At 38.0% G+C, this 18884-nt stretch overlaps 1 protein-coding gene across 2 annotated transcripts in view; it reads left to right on the top strand.

The window, feature by feature from the left end:
* PHF20L1 (PHD finger protein 20-like 1) overlaps positions 1-18884 on the top strand; it is a 54439-nt gene that overhangs the window by 22274 nt on the left and 13281 nt on the right. For both annotated transcript variants that reach the window (XM_014544986.1, XM_014544985.1), the window contains 6 exons: positions 3071-3284; positions 3858-3983; positions 8851-8933; positions 12380-12632; positions 14598-14786; positions 15050-15256. In XM_014544986.1, coding sequence (XP_014400472.1) covers positions 3071-3284; positions 3858-3983; positions 8851-8933; positions 12380-12632; positions 14598-14786; positions 15050-15256 — 1072 coding nt within the window. The remainder of the gene's footprint in view (positions 1-3070; positions 3285-3857; positions 3984-8850; positions 8934-12379; positions 12633-14597; positions 14787-15049; positions 15257-18884) is intronic.

Raw genomic sequence — 18884 nt, 5'->3', positions numbered from 1 at the left:
TGCAAGTTGTAAAAATTAACTTATTGAATGTACTGGATATTTAGTTGAAGTAAGTATTTTAGTCACATCATGATGCAAGTTAATATTAAAATAAATGCCAAAATACAAAGTTCTGAAAGAAAACATTGGTAGCAGTATATTTTCTTTAATTTTTCTTCATAATTTTAAATAACAAGCACATGAAAATAGTTGTAGAATTGTTTTTAATAAAATTATCTTGTTTTAGGAGAGTCATTTTCCCAACAAGTTTTTGACTTGTTTTCATCAAGGGAATTTGCTAAATCAGATGTTTGGGCAATGCTGAGAGAATCCAACCTTGCGTATTCTCTTCACATGTTGAATACTTTGAGAATTCCTTAGGAAGATATTCAGTAGTTTCTTTTACTAAACTAGCAAATAAATGCACTATGTAAATGCCCATCCCTAAGCTTTCTCTAGGTTTTTCTCTCTTCTTCTTCAGTGTGTATTGATAAAGAATTTACATGTAACTCACTAGTGTTCAGGATTGGTTGGCTCTTACAGTCTTCTTACTATTTTTTAAACCTACTTTTCATACATTACTTTATTGGGTATTTTGTGGCAGATTCTTTGATGTAGATATGGCTGATGGTTCTGTCTCACAGCTGAGGAGTTCCGAACTTAGAGAACTTAGTGACTCACTTAAACTCACTCAGCCATCATGTGCGCACGGTGCCTCCGAGCTCAGGCCTGCTTTCAGACGTGCTGGCCCCAGCGGCCTCGCGCCTCTCCTTTACGGTGTCTGCGGGGAACTTCGAAACACATCGTTAGTTCTGGTCATGGAAAGATCACTCCAGTTATTTCTGATAGTGAATCTTTCCCATTTAAAACCAGAAGAGCAGAATAATGAGAGAATTCCTTAATCACAGAACCGCAGTGATCCCATGATTCACACGTCATAGGATCAGGAACCCCTTTTCAGCTCTGCTTTCAGTTTTAAAAGGAACAACTTTGAATTTCGATTTCTCCTAGTTTTTCTCTTTACTGGAGGTGGAAAACCACTGGGGATGGATTGCATCCTGGCATTTTTCAGCATTTCTCGAACAACTTAAATTTTCCCCACAGTGTGGAACCCCAAATTAAATGACCTGCCCTTAGTAAGTCTGCAAACACGTGCTCTCTGCTGGGGTAGCACTTTCTCTGCTTGTCTGGTCGCACGGACTCTGGTTTCTGCTTCCGCTGTGGCTCTGTCTTTCAGCCTCCCTCCCTCCCGGGTGGTGCTTTCTTTCTCTGCTACTTCACTGTCACTCCCAAGGCTCAGCTCAGCATCGCAGCTCAGTCTGGCCCGTAGACCCCTCTTTCGCCTCCTGTGCGCTCTGTGCTGTGCCGTGTGTGTGCAGTGGCTTCCCTTCTGCTTGGGGTGCCCGTTTTCTTTTCCGCCGCCCCATTCCCAGCAAAGTCCACTTCAGGGTTCAACCAGCATCACTTTCCCTGTTGCCTTCCACTAGCCTTCCTCTTCAGTCAGAATTAACCTTTTCCTTTTTGTCCTCCCAGGCTCGTTTGTTTATTCCTCTACTGTCTCTGCTGTCACACTGTCTGCTGGTTCATTTTATTTGCCCGTCAATTTCTTATGGACGGGACCCCAAACAAGGGTGGTCCTAGGTAAAATGGGTTGGGCAGTTCTGGTACATCTGTTTTTTTAACTAGAAACATAAACCTCTATTTCACAATTTTGTCCTAATTCGCTTTCTAATGAGATATGTGCTGGGGACATAGTTTAAATACTGGGAAAGCTAAATGCCTGCTAGTGTTTTCCAGGTAGGAAAGGATGTGGTCACTCCAGGGCCCGTGTGTTCCTGGGGCTTTCAGGCAGCAGCTGCTGAGTACTTAGCATGCTTCCCAGCACGTGTGGTGGGGTAGCCAGTAAAATATTGGTGAATGAAGATGCTAGGTACAGTCCCGTGCTGTTCTCAGTTCAGCTCAGTCAGGCGGGAGATAGGGACCTCGATTTTGTTTGTTTGTCTTTAATGGCTTATTGCCCTCACCATGTATTTTCAAGACTGAGCAGCCATCAACTTGTATTGCCAATGACCTATTTTTTATAATTCCAGTTAAATGCATTTGACGCTGTGAAATTGTTTTTGGTTGCTTGGACTAAGAATTTAATTACCCATTTGGGTTAAATCTGAATTGGTTTCGTTGACAACTTAGCAGTCCTCAGAGGAAGGGTTAACTCTCTAGAGGTATTACAAAAAGTACTTTTTAAAAAAAATAATTTTTGATTGTGAAAATTTAAATATTAGTACCACTTCTTTACATCTTTCCATATTTCCCATTATACGCATTTTTAGTTAAAAGAACAAAATTATTTAGCAACAAACAACAAATACAGGAAAAATAAATATTCGCATCTCAGAAGATGGCAGCTAACACAGGCCCAGGAAGTTGTAGAGGAAGAGAAATGAATCTGGAGCCTGAGTGTGTGGACTTGACTTTGGTCAAGTCAAGTAGCTCTTTTAAAAAATAATTCATTAGTAATATAAAGCTGCTGTAATAAGTTGGTGTCTGAACTTCGAAAGCTTTAAACTTTAATAAAATCACACCTTGATTGCTATGAAATTGACCATACTTTGAGTGGAACATTCGTCTTAATAAGGAACACTACTCAATGAAATACATTTATTTTAATCTTTGCAGAATTGCCACTTACGCATTTTTCTCATTTCTTTTATGGTCTGTTATATTACAGAAAAGAATTGTAATTTCGCATTTAAACCCTGAAGTACTAAGGCAAAATGTCATGTAGTAGTCCATATTTGTTATAGGTTTCTTGTTATTTTAGATTTTATTCCTGAGAAAATATACCAAAGGAACATTTTTTTTGTTATTGAATATTTTTCTATTTTATATAAAGTTATAAACCCAACTAAACCGTTAAATTATTCTGTAATCTACCATGTTGATGTACCTTATAAATATAGTTAAGTAGATTTTTAAATTTGTGTGCGTGTGAAGGTAGCTTTGAAAATGTAATAGATATTTTTACTCATTAGTGTAATTAAATTTTGATTAATGTTTAATGCTTCACATGTTTTGTGTTTTTCCTTTGGAGGATTGGATAGCTTTAGTCAAAGCAGCTGCTGCAGCCGCAGCCAAGAATAAAACAGGGAACAAACCTCGAACGAGTGCTAACAGCAATAAAGAGAAAGAGAAAGATGAGCGGAAATGGTTTAAAGTTCCTTCAAAGAAGGAAGAAACTCCAGCTTCTGTAGCCACTCCAGAAGTTGAGAAGAAGGAAGATCTGCCCACGTCTAGTGATACATTTGGTATAAAACATGTTCTTACGTTTAGTCCTTAGTCACCTAGTGAATAATGAACAAATCAAACCCCTTGGCTACCTGTAATTTGAACAGATAGTTAAATTATTAGGCCTTTCCCCCAGCACAGTATGGTGGTTAACTTATAGCATTTTACAGATTTGAAAATTAGTGGTCTAACATGGGTACTTGATAATGGATGCCCTCAATATTCTTGAATAGAAATGAGTTGAGATTTTGATTTGTAACTTATTGGTAGTAGGTGTTTGGGTTTTTATTTGTTTTATGTTTCTAAAAAATCTTTTAAATACTTCAGCAAGTATCTCAATATATAATATATAATATGGAAAATGCAGCAAGTCATTCTCTTCCTGCTTTTCTTCCTGAAGAATAACTGCTTAGTAGTTTTTATTTCTAATATGTCAGTCTGGAGAGATTTGTGGGTGTTTTTTTTTTAAGTTTTATGTTAAGCACTAGATTAAAATTCAGTGCAGAGCATTTTTGCTATTTATTTTTAAAAAATGGTGTTTTTCAACTTTGGATGCTATATAAACCCTCATATATGTGTTCTGTTAAAAGTAGGACTTCATGTAGAGAACGTTCCAAAGATGGTCTTTCCACAGCCAGAGAGCACATTGTCAAACAAGAGGAAAAATAATCAAGGCAACTCGTTTCAGGCAAAGAGAGCTCGGCTTAACAAGATCACTGGTAAACTACAATGATTCTTTTGGGGGGTTGGTGGGCTTGATCTTAGAGAGGTTTGTTTGTAATAAAGCCGAGTATCTTTTGGGGTAACATAACTGGTTAATTAGAAAGACAGCTCCTCTCTGGTTCTTCAAGGTCAGCTTTTTTCAAAACTGGCAGCTTTTTGTGTTGTGTAATGTGAAGCAATCACCTGTCTTCTACCTACCTCACAGGGGTGTTGTGAGGGTCCATAGGATCAAAGTTACCAAATCCCAGTCTTCAAATCACCTTGATAGTAGGAGTAGTTCCATAAGAATTGAATTGTCTGCTTTTGTCAGCCTGTGGTGACATACTGTCTGGGGTTCTAAATATTTTACATTCTTACTCCATCAGTCTCATTAAACATGGTACCATATGTGGTTGGAAAGATGAACACTGAAGCTGTTATTTCCCAATGTAAAAGTATCTGTACATTTTTAAAGTTTCTATCCTTATCTTCCGGTTGGTCTCTAGAATCTGGTCCTATTTCTCCATGCTTTGTTGTAATTTAGGAAGCGGAGTGTTAGAGTGATGAAAAATACTGGAAACCTGGCCTGGTTGGTGTTCATAGAAGGAGGGATTTAAGTCCTAGAATTGGGGCCAGTCATGCTAGGCCCCATCCCTTCTGAGGCCCATTCAGCCCAATGACTGTAGTCTTTAAAAGAGCTTGTAAACATATGTAACTTTTGTGAGTATTTGTTAAAAGGCAGTTAAAATGCTTTATTCAGTCTTATGTTCTTATTTTAAGGACAGAATGGTTTTAGAGCCTTTGACTTAATAAAGCTCTTTAACCTTTATTTGTTGATATTCTTTTAAATAATTTGAAGAAGCTGGGTTTCCTTGTCAGATTCAGGAATAAATGTAACATCTGTCCATGCTCTGAAGAGTGGAAGCCCTCGGTGGCTCTGGAGCTGAGGGTCTTTAGAACCACTCTTTTGTTACAGTGCACATAGAAGTGATATCATTGACTTCAACAGGTGAGAATTCCTTAGGCTTCCCATTGTGAATATGATTTTTGTGCCTTTCTCTGATAAAGGGTATACTTGGTCCCAGGACAGGAAATATTTAAAAATAAGCTCATTCATTCCACCTTTTCTTTAGAAACTATTAACTTTGGAGAAAGCCAGAATAAAATGTTATCCAGGTGATGGTTATGATGGCAACTTGAGACTTCAGTTTTGCGTTATAATAACGGACCCTAGTGCTGTGCACTGTGGCCGAAGTAGAAAATAATACTTCCAACCCATGGGTCCCCGAGATGGGAGCAGCGCTGCCGGAGGAGCCAAGATCTAGGATGATGCAGTGACACCGAGCTGATGCGGCCGCCAGCCTCCCAGTGCCGAGTTTTCCTACAGTCTGATGACCTGACTTGATTTTCAGTCAGCGTGCTCATGCCTGTGCCTTACTGAGAAGTTCAAGCTCAACACTTAAAGAAAAAATAAAACAAAACCAGCTCCTTCCACAATGATGCATTACTTCTGCATGACCTTGAAAAGACAGTGGGGAGGGGGAGGAACAATTCGTCATGTGCCTAAAGGAATTCTAATACTGGAGTGTAATAGCCCCCTGTGCCCTCTGTGGAGGGATTTGTCTTCACTGCCCCTGAGAGTCTCAGATGAACATGTGATAGTTTGGCAGCGGTAGAAAAGCATAAGGTTTTAGAATGTGAACCCATTATAATTTTTTCCCTTTATTCAGAGGATTGAAATGTATGATGATCTTTTTAATAGTTCATCTCTCTGCATCTATTTCTGATTCACGGTACAGCTATATCATGCAAACAGACAATAGACATTATACGGTTGTCTTTGAAGAGTAAAACTCCAGCTTGCCTCTGTACAGTAAGTTTCGTTTGTAGACCATGAAAACAGATGAGAACTAATTGGAAAATGGCGATTTCTGTGATGGAATTATGGTGTATTTATATTTATCAAGCTTACTTATACTTTTCCCTTTGCTGCTAAGCGGAATAGGACTGCGACTATAGCAGCGTCTCAGCCTGTTCTGATGATTTCCCCACTGTTTTTAAAATAGTTCAAGCTAGAACTGAGTGGACCAGCCACTGGATACATTTAATTCATGTATTTATTTATTCACTCCTATTCTTTCCCATATACACACCCTCCAGAGATTCTAAACCTGATTTCTATGTAGGGAATGGTATAGGATGGCTTTTTTCATAAGTTTCCAAATAAGTAGAACCTTGAAATGATGGTTGCACAGTAGATAGATGTTCTTCTAGAGTTTTGCTTTTCATTATGTAACGTGCCATATGGACACTTACAGACTTCATGTATACTGATCTGGAATAGACAGTTTTACAGAAAGAATCAGGAGTCCAGACTTTCGGACAAAATTTCAAGCAAACTGCCAGCAAATTTGAATAGATTTTAAAATACAGGTTGTCAGTAGAGTAGAAGAAACGTCAGCAGTTGGTGTGTCTGTTTCTAATAGTTCTAGGAGTGCCTAGAAGTTCAGCCAGCTTAGATTTGTTTGTGCAACTTAAGGAATCTTAAAAAGAATTTAAAAAACCCAGAAGTTTGAATTGGCCAGTAATATGTTATTGATAATAATATCAGCAATATTTGATTCTTACTACCAGGAAGAATATTGGGTTTGGGAATCCTGGTTGAAGTGTGGGCCACACATTTAGAGAGCACTCTGCTCTCTCCCTTCCCTTTGCTATTGCAGGTTGCTCTGGTCTCTGCAGCTCATTCCTGGTGGCAGCAAGAGACCAACTATGTGCTTTATAGATGAAGTGCAGAGACCTGAGAAATTGTAACTGTGAGTTACAATGTAGCATGATGTAGTTCTCATGAGTATGTGATATTCTGCTCCTACTTGATATTTAAATAATTTCTTAAGCATTCATTTTGTTAAGATACTCTCTACATTCTTCTGGGGGAGGCCCTATTAGTAATATGTTGATAATGCACATCTGCAAAGAACTAAAATTAATTTCATTTGTATCTGTGTCCTTACAATTCTCATTTCCTGAGGAGATTGCATTTCTCCCCAGAACATTAGGGCCAGGTAACGGATTGTGGACTTTGTCTCTGGCAGCAGTAGCCAGAGTCCTCTCCTCAAGCACAGATTTATTTTTTGTCCCCTTTATTGTTTATAGTTGTAACTCTTTTGTAAGATGGCATGATATAAATATGAAAAACTTTTTATTGATCATATTTGAGACTTGAATTCACTAGATAACAAGTATTATATTTTCTAATCTAATCTTGGGTATTTTTTATGAAGTGCCCCATTGCTTTCTGTAAGAACATTACAAAGCTTTATTTTTCCTTCACAAACCATTAAGTGGGAATTGCTTTTCATTAATTGGGTTTATAATATTGCAACTTAAATTCACAGAGTGGGACTGAATTATTTTGTTTTTCTAAACATGTAGTACCTTATTTTTAATTTTGCAGTTTGTGATCTAGTCCATCTATTGATAAGATTTAAAAAGGTATTCCCACCATTGGTATGAAAGGAAGCAAAATGTAAGATATATTTAAGAAATTGAGTAGCAGATATCTATCCTGTTTGACCAGCCCCTAGAAGAAGTAGTATAAGAACTCATGTCTCTATTTCTATTTTTAGTATTATTGATTCTCAAAAATACTAGCTAGAGAAGAAACCCCTAGTGAATATGGTTTTAAATGTTAAAGAACTACATCATGCTACATCTTTTTCAGTCGCCTAAAAATATGTTCAGAAGTTACATTAATATAATTAGGATTGAATTTATGGTTTATAGACCATTTTTATAAAATTATTTATATATCATGTTTTCTCCCATTTAAATCTACACTTGATATTGTGTGAGACTTGAGCAAACGCTGTATGGTTTGTTATATCATACTGGATCAAATACCAGTTTTAACACCAATCATTGATGTAGCCACAGCATAATTTTATATTTCGCCTTTTCTGTTTTAAAGTACAATTCCGAGTGCTAGACATTCAACTTTCCAATAAAAAAGGTGCTTTTTGCCCAGTTTAACACTTGGCTGCAGTATTATTTCAAGAATACAATTTTAATATTTGAATTCTTACTTAGATTACTTAACATTTTGACATAGTTATCTGGAAAAGTCAAGGAATGTTGCCTTCTGGCTAACTTGAAGTTATGTGACATTTGGGGGCCTCTTTTTCCTCCTATTAAGTGTGCTGTAGACAGTTTCAGTAATATGTGGTATAATTGTACTAAGTTTACTATTAGGTTTTTGATTGTTGCACATCCTTTGAAGCAAAGGTTTTGTGTGGCCAACATTGAAGTGACACAAAAATGATTTTTGGTGACCTTTTGTGTATCTGGTGGCCATAGGCAAAAACAAATACACACTTTTCATAAACTTGGCTTCCTTGAAGTTACTTGTCAAGTAAATGTCTTTAATTTATAAATTAAAAGCAGAGTTTCACTGTCTTTTAAAGTTAATTATATTAACTCCAGTTAAAATATTCTGACTTCCAAAATTGAGATTTAGTGGTATGCATTGGAGAAAACTGGAATTCCCAAATTATTTCATCATTTGTAGAATGGGGCTGTAATATTAGCTAAGTTCATATATCAGAGGAAGACATTTTTTACAGAATAAATGTATGTGTGTAGTGCTTTAAGGGTATCTTTAGGAGTAATATCTAAAACTAATTATGTAACTAACTTTCAAATTCTGATTCATTCCTTTGAGTCATTATTAAGGATGTTTGTATTTTTGACAGGTAAACTTTTGTGAATACTTCCTATATATTGAAAAGTATAGGGGATTTCACAACTGCTAAAATTTTGTGAAGTTAATTAGGGTGAAAGTCAACATTTTTTCTAATAAGCAATTTCTGTACAATTTTTCTCAAGGTTTGTTGGCATCCAAAGCTGTTGGGGTGGATGGTGCTGAAAAAAAGGAAGACTACAGTGAAACGGCTCCAATGCTGGAGCAGGTATGAAATGGTAGCATTTGATTTTTTTCAAGGTTCCCAACTGGAATGATCACGGAGCTATAATATCCACGTAATTGAAATTGCCCTTTTGGTCAGATATGGGAATAGGAAGCTAATTAATTGCTATATTTTTAACTCTGCCTTCTCTGAGGCGTACAAACTACAGACTTCACGTTTATTTTCTATAGACTGACATTAAAGCCTTTGTCTCCAACATTTGAAGGCCTGGAGACAGGCCTCCCAGGGTATAAGCTTCCAGCTGGATCCCTTTGACCAGCTTACAAAAAGACCCTTACACAAATACTTTCCATTTGTGAGTTAAAACAGGGTTTCGGATATCTAATAAAGCTTCTTTTGTAAGAAGTTTCTTTTATATTGTAACGATTGGTGTTGTTAGACTGACTATGTGTTTTACGAATTGATCAATGAGCCATACATTTTTTGCTAGGATGTATATTTTAATAATTACAAAAAAAAGAATTTTAAAAAACTATTATGGGTCTGTCTTTAAACCACCTAATAGAGGAATTTAAAAGTGAAGGTTGCGGTTGCTAGATTTTTGCCTTGGCTGCCTTCAGATTCCCACAATCCCTGTACATAATGAACTGTGCATGCTTTTACATCCTCCAAGGGCTTAACTTCTTGGGCACTGTCAAACTATCAGAACACAGTAATAGCCATAACTGGATCTCCTTGGTTCTCCTGGTTTAATATCTGAGCCTTAATGTAGTTTTAATATATCCTTTTTGTATTACTTTAATTTTCTTTATTAGTAGCCTAATAAAGAAGACTTTAAAATGAGTATCTTTTGCTCTTATCGTTCAGAAAAAGAATCCAAATTTAATTGATATTGTATTGAGTTTTTCAGGGTTATTTTAGGCCTGATTTGATAACAATGCATTGTTTTGGTGCCTCCATTAATGTTGTATTAAATGAACAGTTTTTTAAATTGATTGATATGTCAGCAAATTACACCTTCTGATTTTCTGTGATCATCAAACGGTTAAGTCTTTGCCGTTATTGTCAGTATATCAACTAAATTTTAAGTGACTTTTTTTTTACTGTGTATTACTATATTCAACATCCCAAATATAACATTATTTTGTATTTTCACCACTGTTTATAGTATTCTCAGAATGCAATAAATCAGGGACTTGGGTAATAAAATGTTTCTGGAAAATTCATTACAATGTCAATCTTTCATTATGCACAGTCCTGCTGAAGTGAATGTGAAAATCACTTTACGTGGAGGTTAGTGTAGAGGGCAGCGCCCATTTCAAAGGGAAGAACAGAAACCAACATTTTGAAATTGAGTAAAAAGAGAAAGAAAAATGGAGTGACTCGGCTGTTTCTGGTTGCATAACTTAAAAAATTTCGAGAGTCCTTGCCAGTTTTGTAACAAAGAGACCAATAATCATTAATGAGAACATTGTACATTGTTTAAGGTTTTTAAGGAACGTAATACTATTCCCTCATTTTTTATTTGTCATTTAGGTTGATTTCAATGTGAAAATGTTTGGAACCAAATTCTTTTTATGCTGTTTGCCCTGCTTCAAAGTAAAAAAGCCGAGTTATAAAATTCTCAATTACGTCTTAATTGGTATCAACAGCAGGCTAAAGGAGAGGCGTTGATTGTCGCTAACCTCTGTTTTTCTAATGAGTAAAATAGTATCACAATGACATAAACTTATAACAGGCCAACAGCCAAAATTTATGCTAATAATGGGTTTATTTTATTTACATTAAAAACATTCAAACTCTGTGATCTTGAACCCCAATTCTCAGATTATTAATTATAGATTATTTAATTGTATTAGGGAATTGTTATGTTATATTTACTTTTGGATAAAACCTGCATTAGATGCATAATTAAGTAAGTTTTTAAAATGTTAATTTGTCCTTGTTTAGAAGTTAAGCACCTTATCAAGATACTAATTTAAGTTTTAAAATCTTGTTTTATAACTTTGTAACTCGAGAGTAATGGATGCTGTAGTGATGTCTCTCACATATGTGAAGATGAACAATAAAATTGTTTATTTACAAGTAATGGCTCTAATTACTTTTCTGGCAACACCTTTTGTGATAAACTTAGGAACCCTTTCCATTTATGGAGTACCTTTGCAAATGATTCATGTGCACTTACACACATGTGTAACGAGTAAATTCAAGAGTAGAAATGATGACAAGTAAATGGGACACTTGACACCAGCCCTTTTATGGTTTGTCCACCATGCCATCTAGAGCATTCAAAGCTGTCCTACTTAATGCCAAATAGACACTTTTTCCACCAAAATGTGAGTGCCTTGTATTTTAATGGGAACAGAACGCTGTTTGGTTCCTAGAAATGATCTTTCATATTCTGGAAAACTGCAGACACAGGTCCAATGGTCATCCCTCACAAAAGACATGGAAGTTGAAAGTTTCTGAGGGACAAGTATTTTGTTCAGAGTGCTAGCAACTTGATTTTTTATAGAGGCCTATCTGAGTGTAGATATTTAAAAAGTGTATCTTACATTCTCATAAGAATATCAAAATGAAATACAGTACAGCATTCTGACACCATAGATTACAAATCCATCCAATGTGGCTATTTTCTGTTATCAATGGACACATTCACATACATTTTTACACAGGTAGGGCATTGTATTGCCAAATAAAGAACTGACAAAGTTCCAATTCTTTTTTAAAAGTATCAGTTGGCAGGAAGAAGGTAAAAACTCTCATCTAAGAATGCGACGTATTTTGTTTTTAAATCCAATGTTTTTAACTTACACTTGGTTTTACTCCTTGGTTTTTTTTGTTGTTGTTGGCTTGTTTTGTATTGTTTTTAGTCTTTTAACTCTGTACTGCTGGTGGCTTTGATTTCATGATGCATTATGCTTATGAAACTCTAGCTTTCAGCACTAAAATGAGTTAAAGATAATGTTTCGTTAATTTGATCATTGTTTTCCTGTTGAGATCTTTCTTTAAAGGGAAACTGTCCACTTAGACTTCTACATTCAACTTAATAAAGGAAATTATAAGAAAACACCTGAAAGTCAAAGGTTTAAATGAATTTCTTTAATGCTCTAAGACATGAAAATGCTGTTTATTTACTTAATTATTATTAATGTCATTGGGAATTATGGCTTCAAAAGATGTATATTTCAGTTTAATACTGAAAATATTTGTCCAGTAAGATCACATTTTTATATTCTGAGATTACGAATAATACATTTTTTAAAGCCAAATTTAGACAAAGTTGACAGCATCCCTTTAAAGACAACCTATTCAACTTTTAGTTAATAATTTGTGGGGTTCTTTTTGGTTTTTCATTTGTAATAGAAATGTTATATGTTGCTTAACAATGTTTTTGGATACTAAAGTTGCTTAACAGTCAAAATAGAGTGCAAGAACAAAAATGAAGAAACCAAAATAAAAATATCAATTTTTTATTATTTATTCAGGCGATTTCACCTAAACCTCAAAGTCAGAAAAAAAATGAAGCTGACATTATCAGTTCTGCCAACACTCAGAAACCTGCACTGTTATCCTCAACCTTGTCTTCAGGGAAGGCTCGCAGCAAGAAATGCAAACATGAATCTGGAGATCCTTCTGGGTGTCTAAAGCCCCCTAAATCACCACTTCCCCCAGAGTTAACACAAGTCGAGGATCTGACGCTTGTATCTCAGCTCTCTTCTTCAGTGATAAATAAAACTAGTGAGCACAGATTTTTAAGAAATAGTTCCTTATCCTATAAGATACCTGGAAAACAGTTTGATTGTAGATATATTGTATTTCTATGAGGTTGCTTTTTAAACATTCAGACTTAAGTGGCTATGATAGGGAAGCTTGCAACTATTTCAGGGGCACAAACTGTAGACCTTTCTGACGGATGTATTGTTCAGAGACTACTGCTGGTTGAGAAACCTTACCCTGTAATACTGCAAATTCCACTCTAGCTTGATCCTCTTCAACTAATAATCCAAGCACAACGAGAGGCCTGATTCATTACAAAAAACAAACATAGAAGACCTGTGGCCAGTCTTTTTCCTGAAGCCCTAAGACTTCTTATGGATAGATGTAGTTGTCCCCCCTTTCAGGCTCCCCGTATGCAGTTCATTTTGTTCATTCCTATTCTAGTAGTTAGAGTGCAAATTTCAGTTATTACTAATGAAAGAAGAATAGTTTTTGATCTTATTTTTAAAGGTTTTACTGTTCTAATACCACTAATCGTTCAAGAGTTAATTTAGCCTTTTTAAAAATAGCCTTTCAACACGGGTTTGGCTGTATATAAGACATTTGTGCTGACTCTTGCTCATATGAGTTTGGTATTATAAGTTAGAAAAATATGAAAACCAGTTAACCTGGGAAGTCACTTGGTAAAAGACTATTTCCAATGAATTAGTTCCCTGATTAGTAAATGAGCATTACATGCTTCCTTTTGGATTCTTCTGCATCGTATCTTCTGCAATAATTGAAAATGTTGGCATTGAGAAGACTTTTTTTAATCAAATACATTAATCTCCTCTTCCATTCAGTTGCCATATTTTCTACTAAGCCACATTTATCCATTTTTTACACTTTTTTGTTTTGATTTTGTTCTTTTTAATAAATGGGTAGAAAGGATGGGAACAGAAAAACTCAAATGTTTCCTCATTATGGCATTTAGCATGAAATAATGTTAGTAGCAACAATGTCACATGACATTAAGTATTTTATTTTGAAATTGTTTTGTATTTTGGTATTATAACCACAATGTGGCAGCAATTGAATTTTATTAAATTATCACCTTTTTAATTTCAATTTTTGTAAAATTACTTTTAAATACCCAAAGCATCAACCTCTTTAGACCACTTCTTTCCTCATAAATTAATGTGACTGTACTGGCCTTATGTCATCCTGCCTGTTGGAAATAACCAAGCGTTTACATGCCATATCAAAGGAAGAAAACTAAAGGTTACAGAAGGAAGTTTCAAACTTGTGTTACATAGCTGGAAGATGCTTGCTCATATGACTCACCAAGTTATTAAAAACAAAACACAGGAGGGCAAGAGTAGGGTCATTTTCTTTTAAAATCTTGATTATTTGCCCATAAGAGGTATTAAAGCTCTGTTCAATTTTTTTTTTTAATGAATCAGGCCCAAATATATGCTTATAAAAATCCATTTAGGGGAATGAGGGTGGGATGAAATTACTTACATTTTTTTTTTTTTACTTTGGCAAGTAAAGTAAAGCACTAACTACGATGCATGTCAGATATTTGTCACCCGTGCCCCCGCCTCTTGTCCCCCATAGAGTTTCTAGATTTGTAATGTAGCAGAAGGGATATGTATTTTTTAATCTTTGGCTGTACAGAGACGATTTTCCCAAAGGAAAAATGGCAACTAACACGACAATCTACAATTAGAGAATTAACTGTAGTCTGTCCTGTGGGGACGCTACCTGAAATTTATGTTCCCTGTTCCCTTCTTTTGATGCTAGTAGGCTTTGCTTTTAGAAGTTGTGATGAACTCTTTGTGAGGGCACACTTTTTGCCTTTGATTACCTTCGGAACATGCCGTTCCTTGTGGATACCTTACAACATCAGAGGGCAGTATATAATGCCTTTTCCCACTTATCTCAAATATTATAAGATGAACCCGGCATGTGTCTGCTTCGTGAACATTGAAGATTTTTTTCTAGGTTCTCCACAGTCTGTGAGCCCCCCTAGACCTTCCAAGCATAGCGAGCGGAGGAGAAGATCGCAGCGCTTGGCCACCTTGCCCGTGCCTGATGATTCGGTAGAAAAGGTGTCTCCTCCCTCTCCAGCCACTGGTGGCAAAGTCTTCTCCATCAGTGCGCAGAGTCAGCAGGCGACCTCAGTACCAGAGGGTAATGTATACTGATTTCCTACAGAGCCACACGTAAAGGAGGGTAAAGTACTAAGCGACAAAGACTTAAAATATGAAGAAGTTTCTGCTTCTTCCTTCTTACATCTTTTGGACTTTTAAGAACTTCGTGTATTCTACAAATAGTTACCGAGTGCTTCTTTGTGCCAGGCACTGTTTAGCTCACGTAACATTGAAATCCACGTGGATATGAACTGAGCCAGTTTACCGGTGTTAATATTCTATCACATTCTGTATTTTGTGTAGTGCCCGATGTTGCACATTTGTCACTTGAGAAGCTGGGACCCTGTCTCCCTCTTGACTTAAGTCGTGGTTTGGAAGTCACAGCACCGCTAGCTCCAGATCCCTCTTACCATAATGAGTGTGCCAGGGCAGACAAGGAAGATACGCAGATGCTCACAAATCCTTCTTCCAAAGCAGTACCTGATGGAAGAGGAGCCCCGACAGCCTCAGGTAACAATTCATTTTATGAGCAGCTAGGCTTGCATTTATAGGCTGTAAACATGGCATATGTAATTCTGTTAAAAAACACTTCTATGTAATGTCTGTGGGAGATAGGGTCTCTCTCTCTGTTTAAAGTTCTTTTGTGCCATCATATGCTATCATATGCCCTGGACATATTTCTTACTTTGTCACTTTAATCTGCTTCTCCCTGCCTCTCTCGCTTTCTTTTTCTTTCTAATTTTAATTTTCTTAAAATTTTTCAATTACAGTTGACATTCAATTTTATATTAGTTTCAGGTGTACACAATAGTGATTAGACATTTATATAACTTAGGAAGCGATACCCACTGTAAGTCTAGTACTTACCTGGCACCATGCATAGATATTACAATATCATTGACTATATACCCCCTATGTTGTACTTTACATTCCCATGACTATTTTATAATTGCCAATTGGAACTTCTAATCCCTTCACCTTTTTAAACTCCTCCTAACCCCCGTCCACTGGCAATCATCAGCTCTCTATATCTATGAGTGTGTTTCTGTTTTATTTATTCATTTATTTTGTTTTTTAGATTTCCACTATTGCTAAAATCATATGGTATTTGTCTTCTCTGACTGATTTATTTCAATTAACATAATACCCTCCAGGTCTGTTCATGTAGTGCAGATGGTAAGATTTTATTTTTTATGGCTGAGTATATTTCATTGTATATACGTACCACATCTTTATACAGTCATCTATACAGTGGGCACTTGGGTCTTGTTTTCTTATCCATTCAGCCACCCAGTGTCTTTTGATTGGATCATTTAATCCATTTACATTTAAAGTAATTATTGATAGGAATGTAGTTATTTCCATTTTATTATTCCTATTTTTAATTTTAATTTTTCTTCTTGAATAAGTACCTTTAAAATTTCCTATAATACTGGTTTGATGGTGATGGACTCCATCTGCTTTTTCTTATTTGGGAAGCTCTTTATCTTTCCTTCAATTCTAAAACATAGCTTTGCTGAGTAGAGTAATCTTGGTGGCAGGTCCTTGCTTTTCATCACTTGGAATATTCCTTGCCAGTACCTCTGGCTACAAAGTTTCTATTGGCCAATCAGCTGAAAGTCTTAGGAATTTGTTTCTGTACATAACCAACTGCTTTTTTCCTGCTGCTTGGTCTTTAATCTTTGGCATTTTAACTATGATGTGTCTTGGTGTGGACCTCATTGTGTTCAATGGTGCAGACTCCCTAGTCACCTGAGTTGGTGCTCCAGGGTGTTCCTTGTGTGGGTTGTGTGCCCTAGTTGAGCCTTGATTGCTGTTGGCACATCGTGGGTGACATTGACCCTCAGGCTGACTGGCGGTGAGGACTGGCTGTGACTCTAGCTAGTGTGCAGGGGCTGGCCCCATGGAGTGGATTTACTTTAGCAGGACTCTGGTGCCTGAGGAGTCTACCCTTTGGGCGTGTCCTTTGTGGAGCTAAATGGGGGGTGATCTAAAGCAGGCCACTGGGTGTATTGCTTCTGGAGCCTGGTCCCCCCCAACTGCCCTCCCCTGCAGGCCTGGTTGCCCCCAATTGCCCTCCCCTGCCAGCCTGGTCACCCCTAACTGCCCTCCTCTGCTGGCCTGGTCGCCCCTAACTGCCCTCCTCTGCTGGCCTGGTCGCCCCTAACTGCCCTCCTCTGCTGGCCTGGTCGCCCCTAACTGCCCTCCTCTGCTGGCCTGGTCGCCCCTAACTGCCCTCCTCTGCTGGCCTGGTCGCCCCTAACTGCCCTCCTCTGCTGGCCTGGTCGCCCCTAACTGCCCTCCTCTGCTGGCCTGGTCGCCCCTAACTGCCCTCCTCTGCTGGCCTGGTCGCCCCTAACTGCCCTCCCCTGCTGGCTTCATCTCCCACAACTGCCCTCCCGTGCCGGCCATCTTGTGGCTGTAGGCGCCGCCATCTTTGAGGGTGTGGCAGTCTATTAGTATATTCCCTCCTTATTGGCTGTGGGCGCCACCATCTTTGAGGGAGGGGCAGTCAATTAGCATATTCCCTCATTGCTGTGGGCGCCGCCATCTTTGCGACATCGTGAGGGTCAATTAGCATATTCCCTCTTTATTAGATAGGGTAATAAAAGGGTAATATGCAATAGGCCAAACAGCAGAACAACCGAACAACCAATCAAAGCATAATATGCTAATGATATGCTAAGGCTGCTCAACTGCTTGCTATGATGTGCACTGACCACCAAGGGGCAGATGGTCAATCTGATCAACCAGTTGCTATGACGTTCACTGACCACCAGGGGGCAGATGCTCCAACTGGTAGGTTAGCTTGCTGCTGGGATCTGGCTGATTGGGACAGAGTGAGATGGGCTGGACACGCCCTAGAGCCCTCCCACGGTCCCTCCCTGGCCCAATCGTGCACTGGTGGGTTCTCTAAGCCTGGCCTGTGCCCTCTCACAATCCAGGACCCTCAGGGGATGTTGGAGAGCCAGTTTCAACCTGATCCCATAGGCCACTCCCGTTGGGAGGGCACCCAATGCAGGGCTCATGGCTGGCAAGTGCTGCTGTGGCAGCACGAGCCTCTCCCGATTGGGATTGATTGGGTGCGAGCCTGCAGCAGGCACATGCAGGCGGCGTTGGACTGCGGGTTTCGGCCTGATCCCTGCAGGCCACCCAGAGGGACCCCACCCGTGCACGAATTCGTGCACCGAGCCTCTAGTATCTATATAGATATAGTAATAAGACAGAAAGATAGACCAGTATACATAGCTCTGCAATAACTAAGAGCTGTGTTAGCCAGCTTAAATGTCCTGAAATGTCGAAGTAGTGATTGTGCATGCACATCCTTGATTCAGGTGCTTTAGCTTCTAATTGGAGTATTGACCTCATCTTTTTTTTTTTTTTTTTCAGAATGTCTTACATATTTGTGGAAATATGCCTAATTACCATTAGAGTGTGGTTCTTGTTTCTCTGATGGTTAAAATGTACTGGGATGGAGGAAAGGCATAGTAACTCTTCTACTTTTTAAGTATTATAAGTAACTGTTTGAGAAAGTCAGAGTAGTAGGACCGTTTTCTAGAAAAGTGAAAGGGAGAGAGGAGTGTAGGTTTGTAATACAATGAATTTGTAAATTTGTTGAAAAGTGAGGATCTTTTGCGTATGGGTGATGGCTGGTGATTTAGTTGTTTAAATCAAGGCTATGCATGGTTTTAAATGCTAATGACTGAAAGTCCATTTATTAGAGGTTTGAACACAGTGTTTGAATGCAGGGTTGGAGGAATTCTAATTTATTTCTATTACCCCTTTCATTTTTTATTTTTTGATGGAAGTAATGGAATTCAGGTCACATTCTAATTGGACACCTTTTGATTAAAAACCCTGTGAGCCGTGTGACTTGCATGAAAACCTCAATGATTTGCATGCTGTCCTGACCTGTGTTCTGAGCAGCGGTTCATAACTGTTTTGTTTTCCAAGTACCTGAGGGATCCCGCACATTGCAGCCCATAAAGGCAGCCCTCTCAGTAGTTCCTTCTCTTTGAACCAGCCCAGGGGATGCCATCCCTGCTCCACCTTTCACCCCAGAGGCGATGCTTCAGAGAACCAGGGGCCGCAGGCACTGGTGTGATCCAGGGCTGCTTCTGCAGGTGTCTGTGACCAG

Source organism: Myotis brandtii, unplaced genomic scaffold, assembly GCF_000412655.1.
Source record: "Myotis brandtii unplaced genomic scaffold, ASM41265v1 scaffold390, whole genome shotgun sequence".
Classification (NCBI taxonomy): Eukaryota; Metazoa; Chordata; class Mammalia; order Chiroptera; family Vespertilionidae; genus Myotis; species Myotis brandtii.
This window is presented reverse-complemented; position numbering and strand designations above follow the sequence as displayed.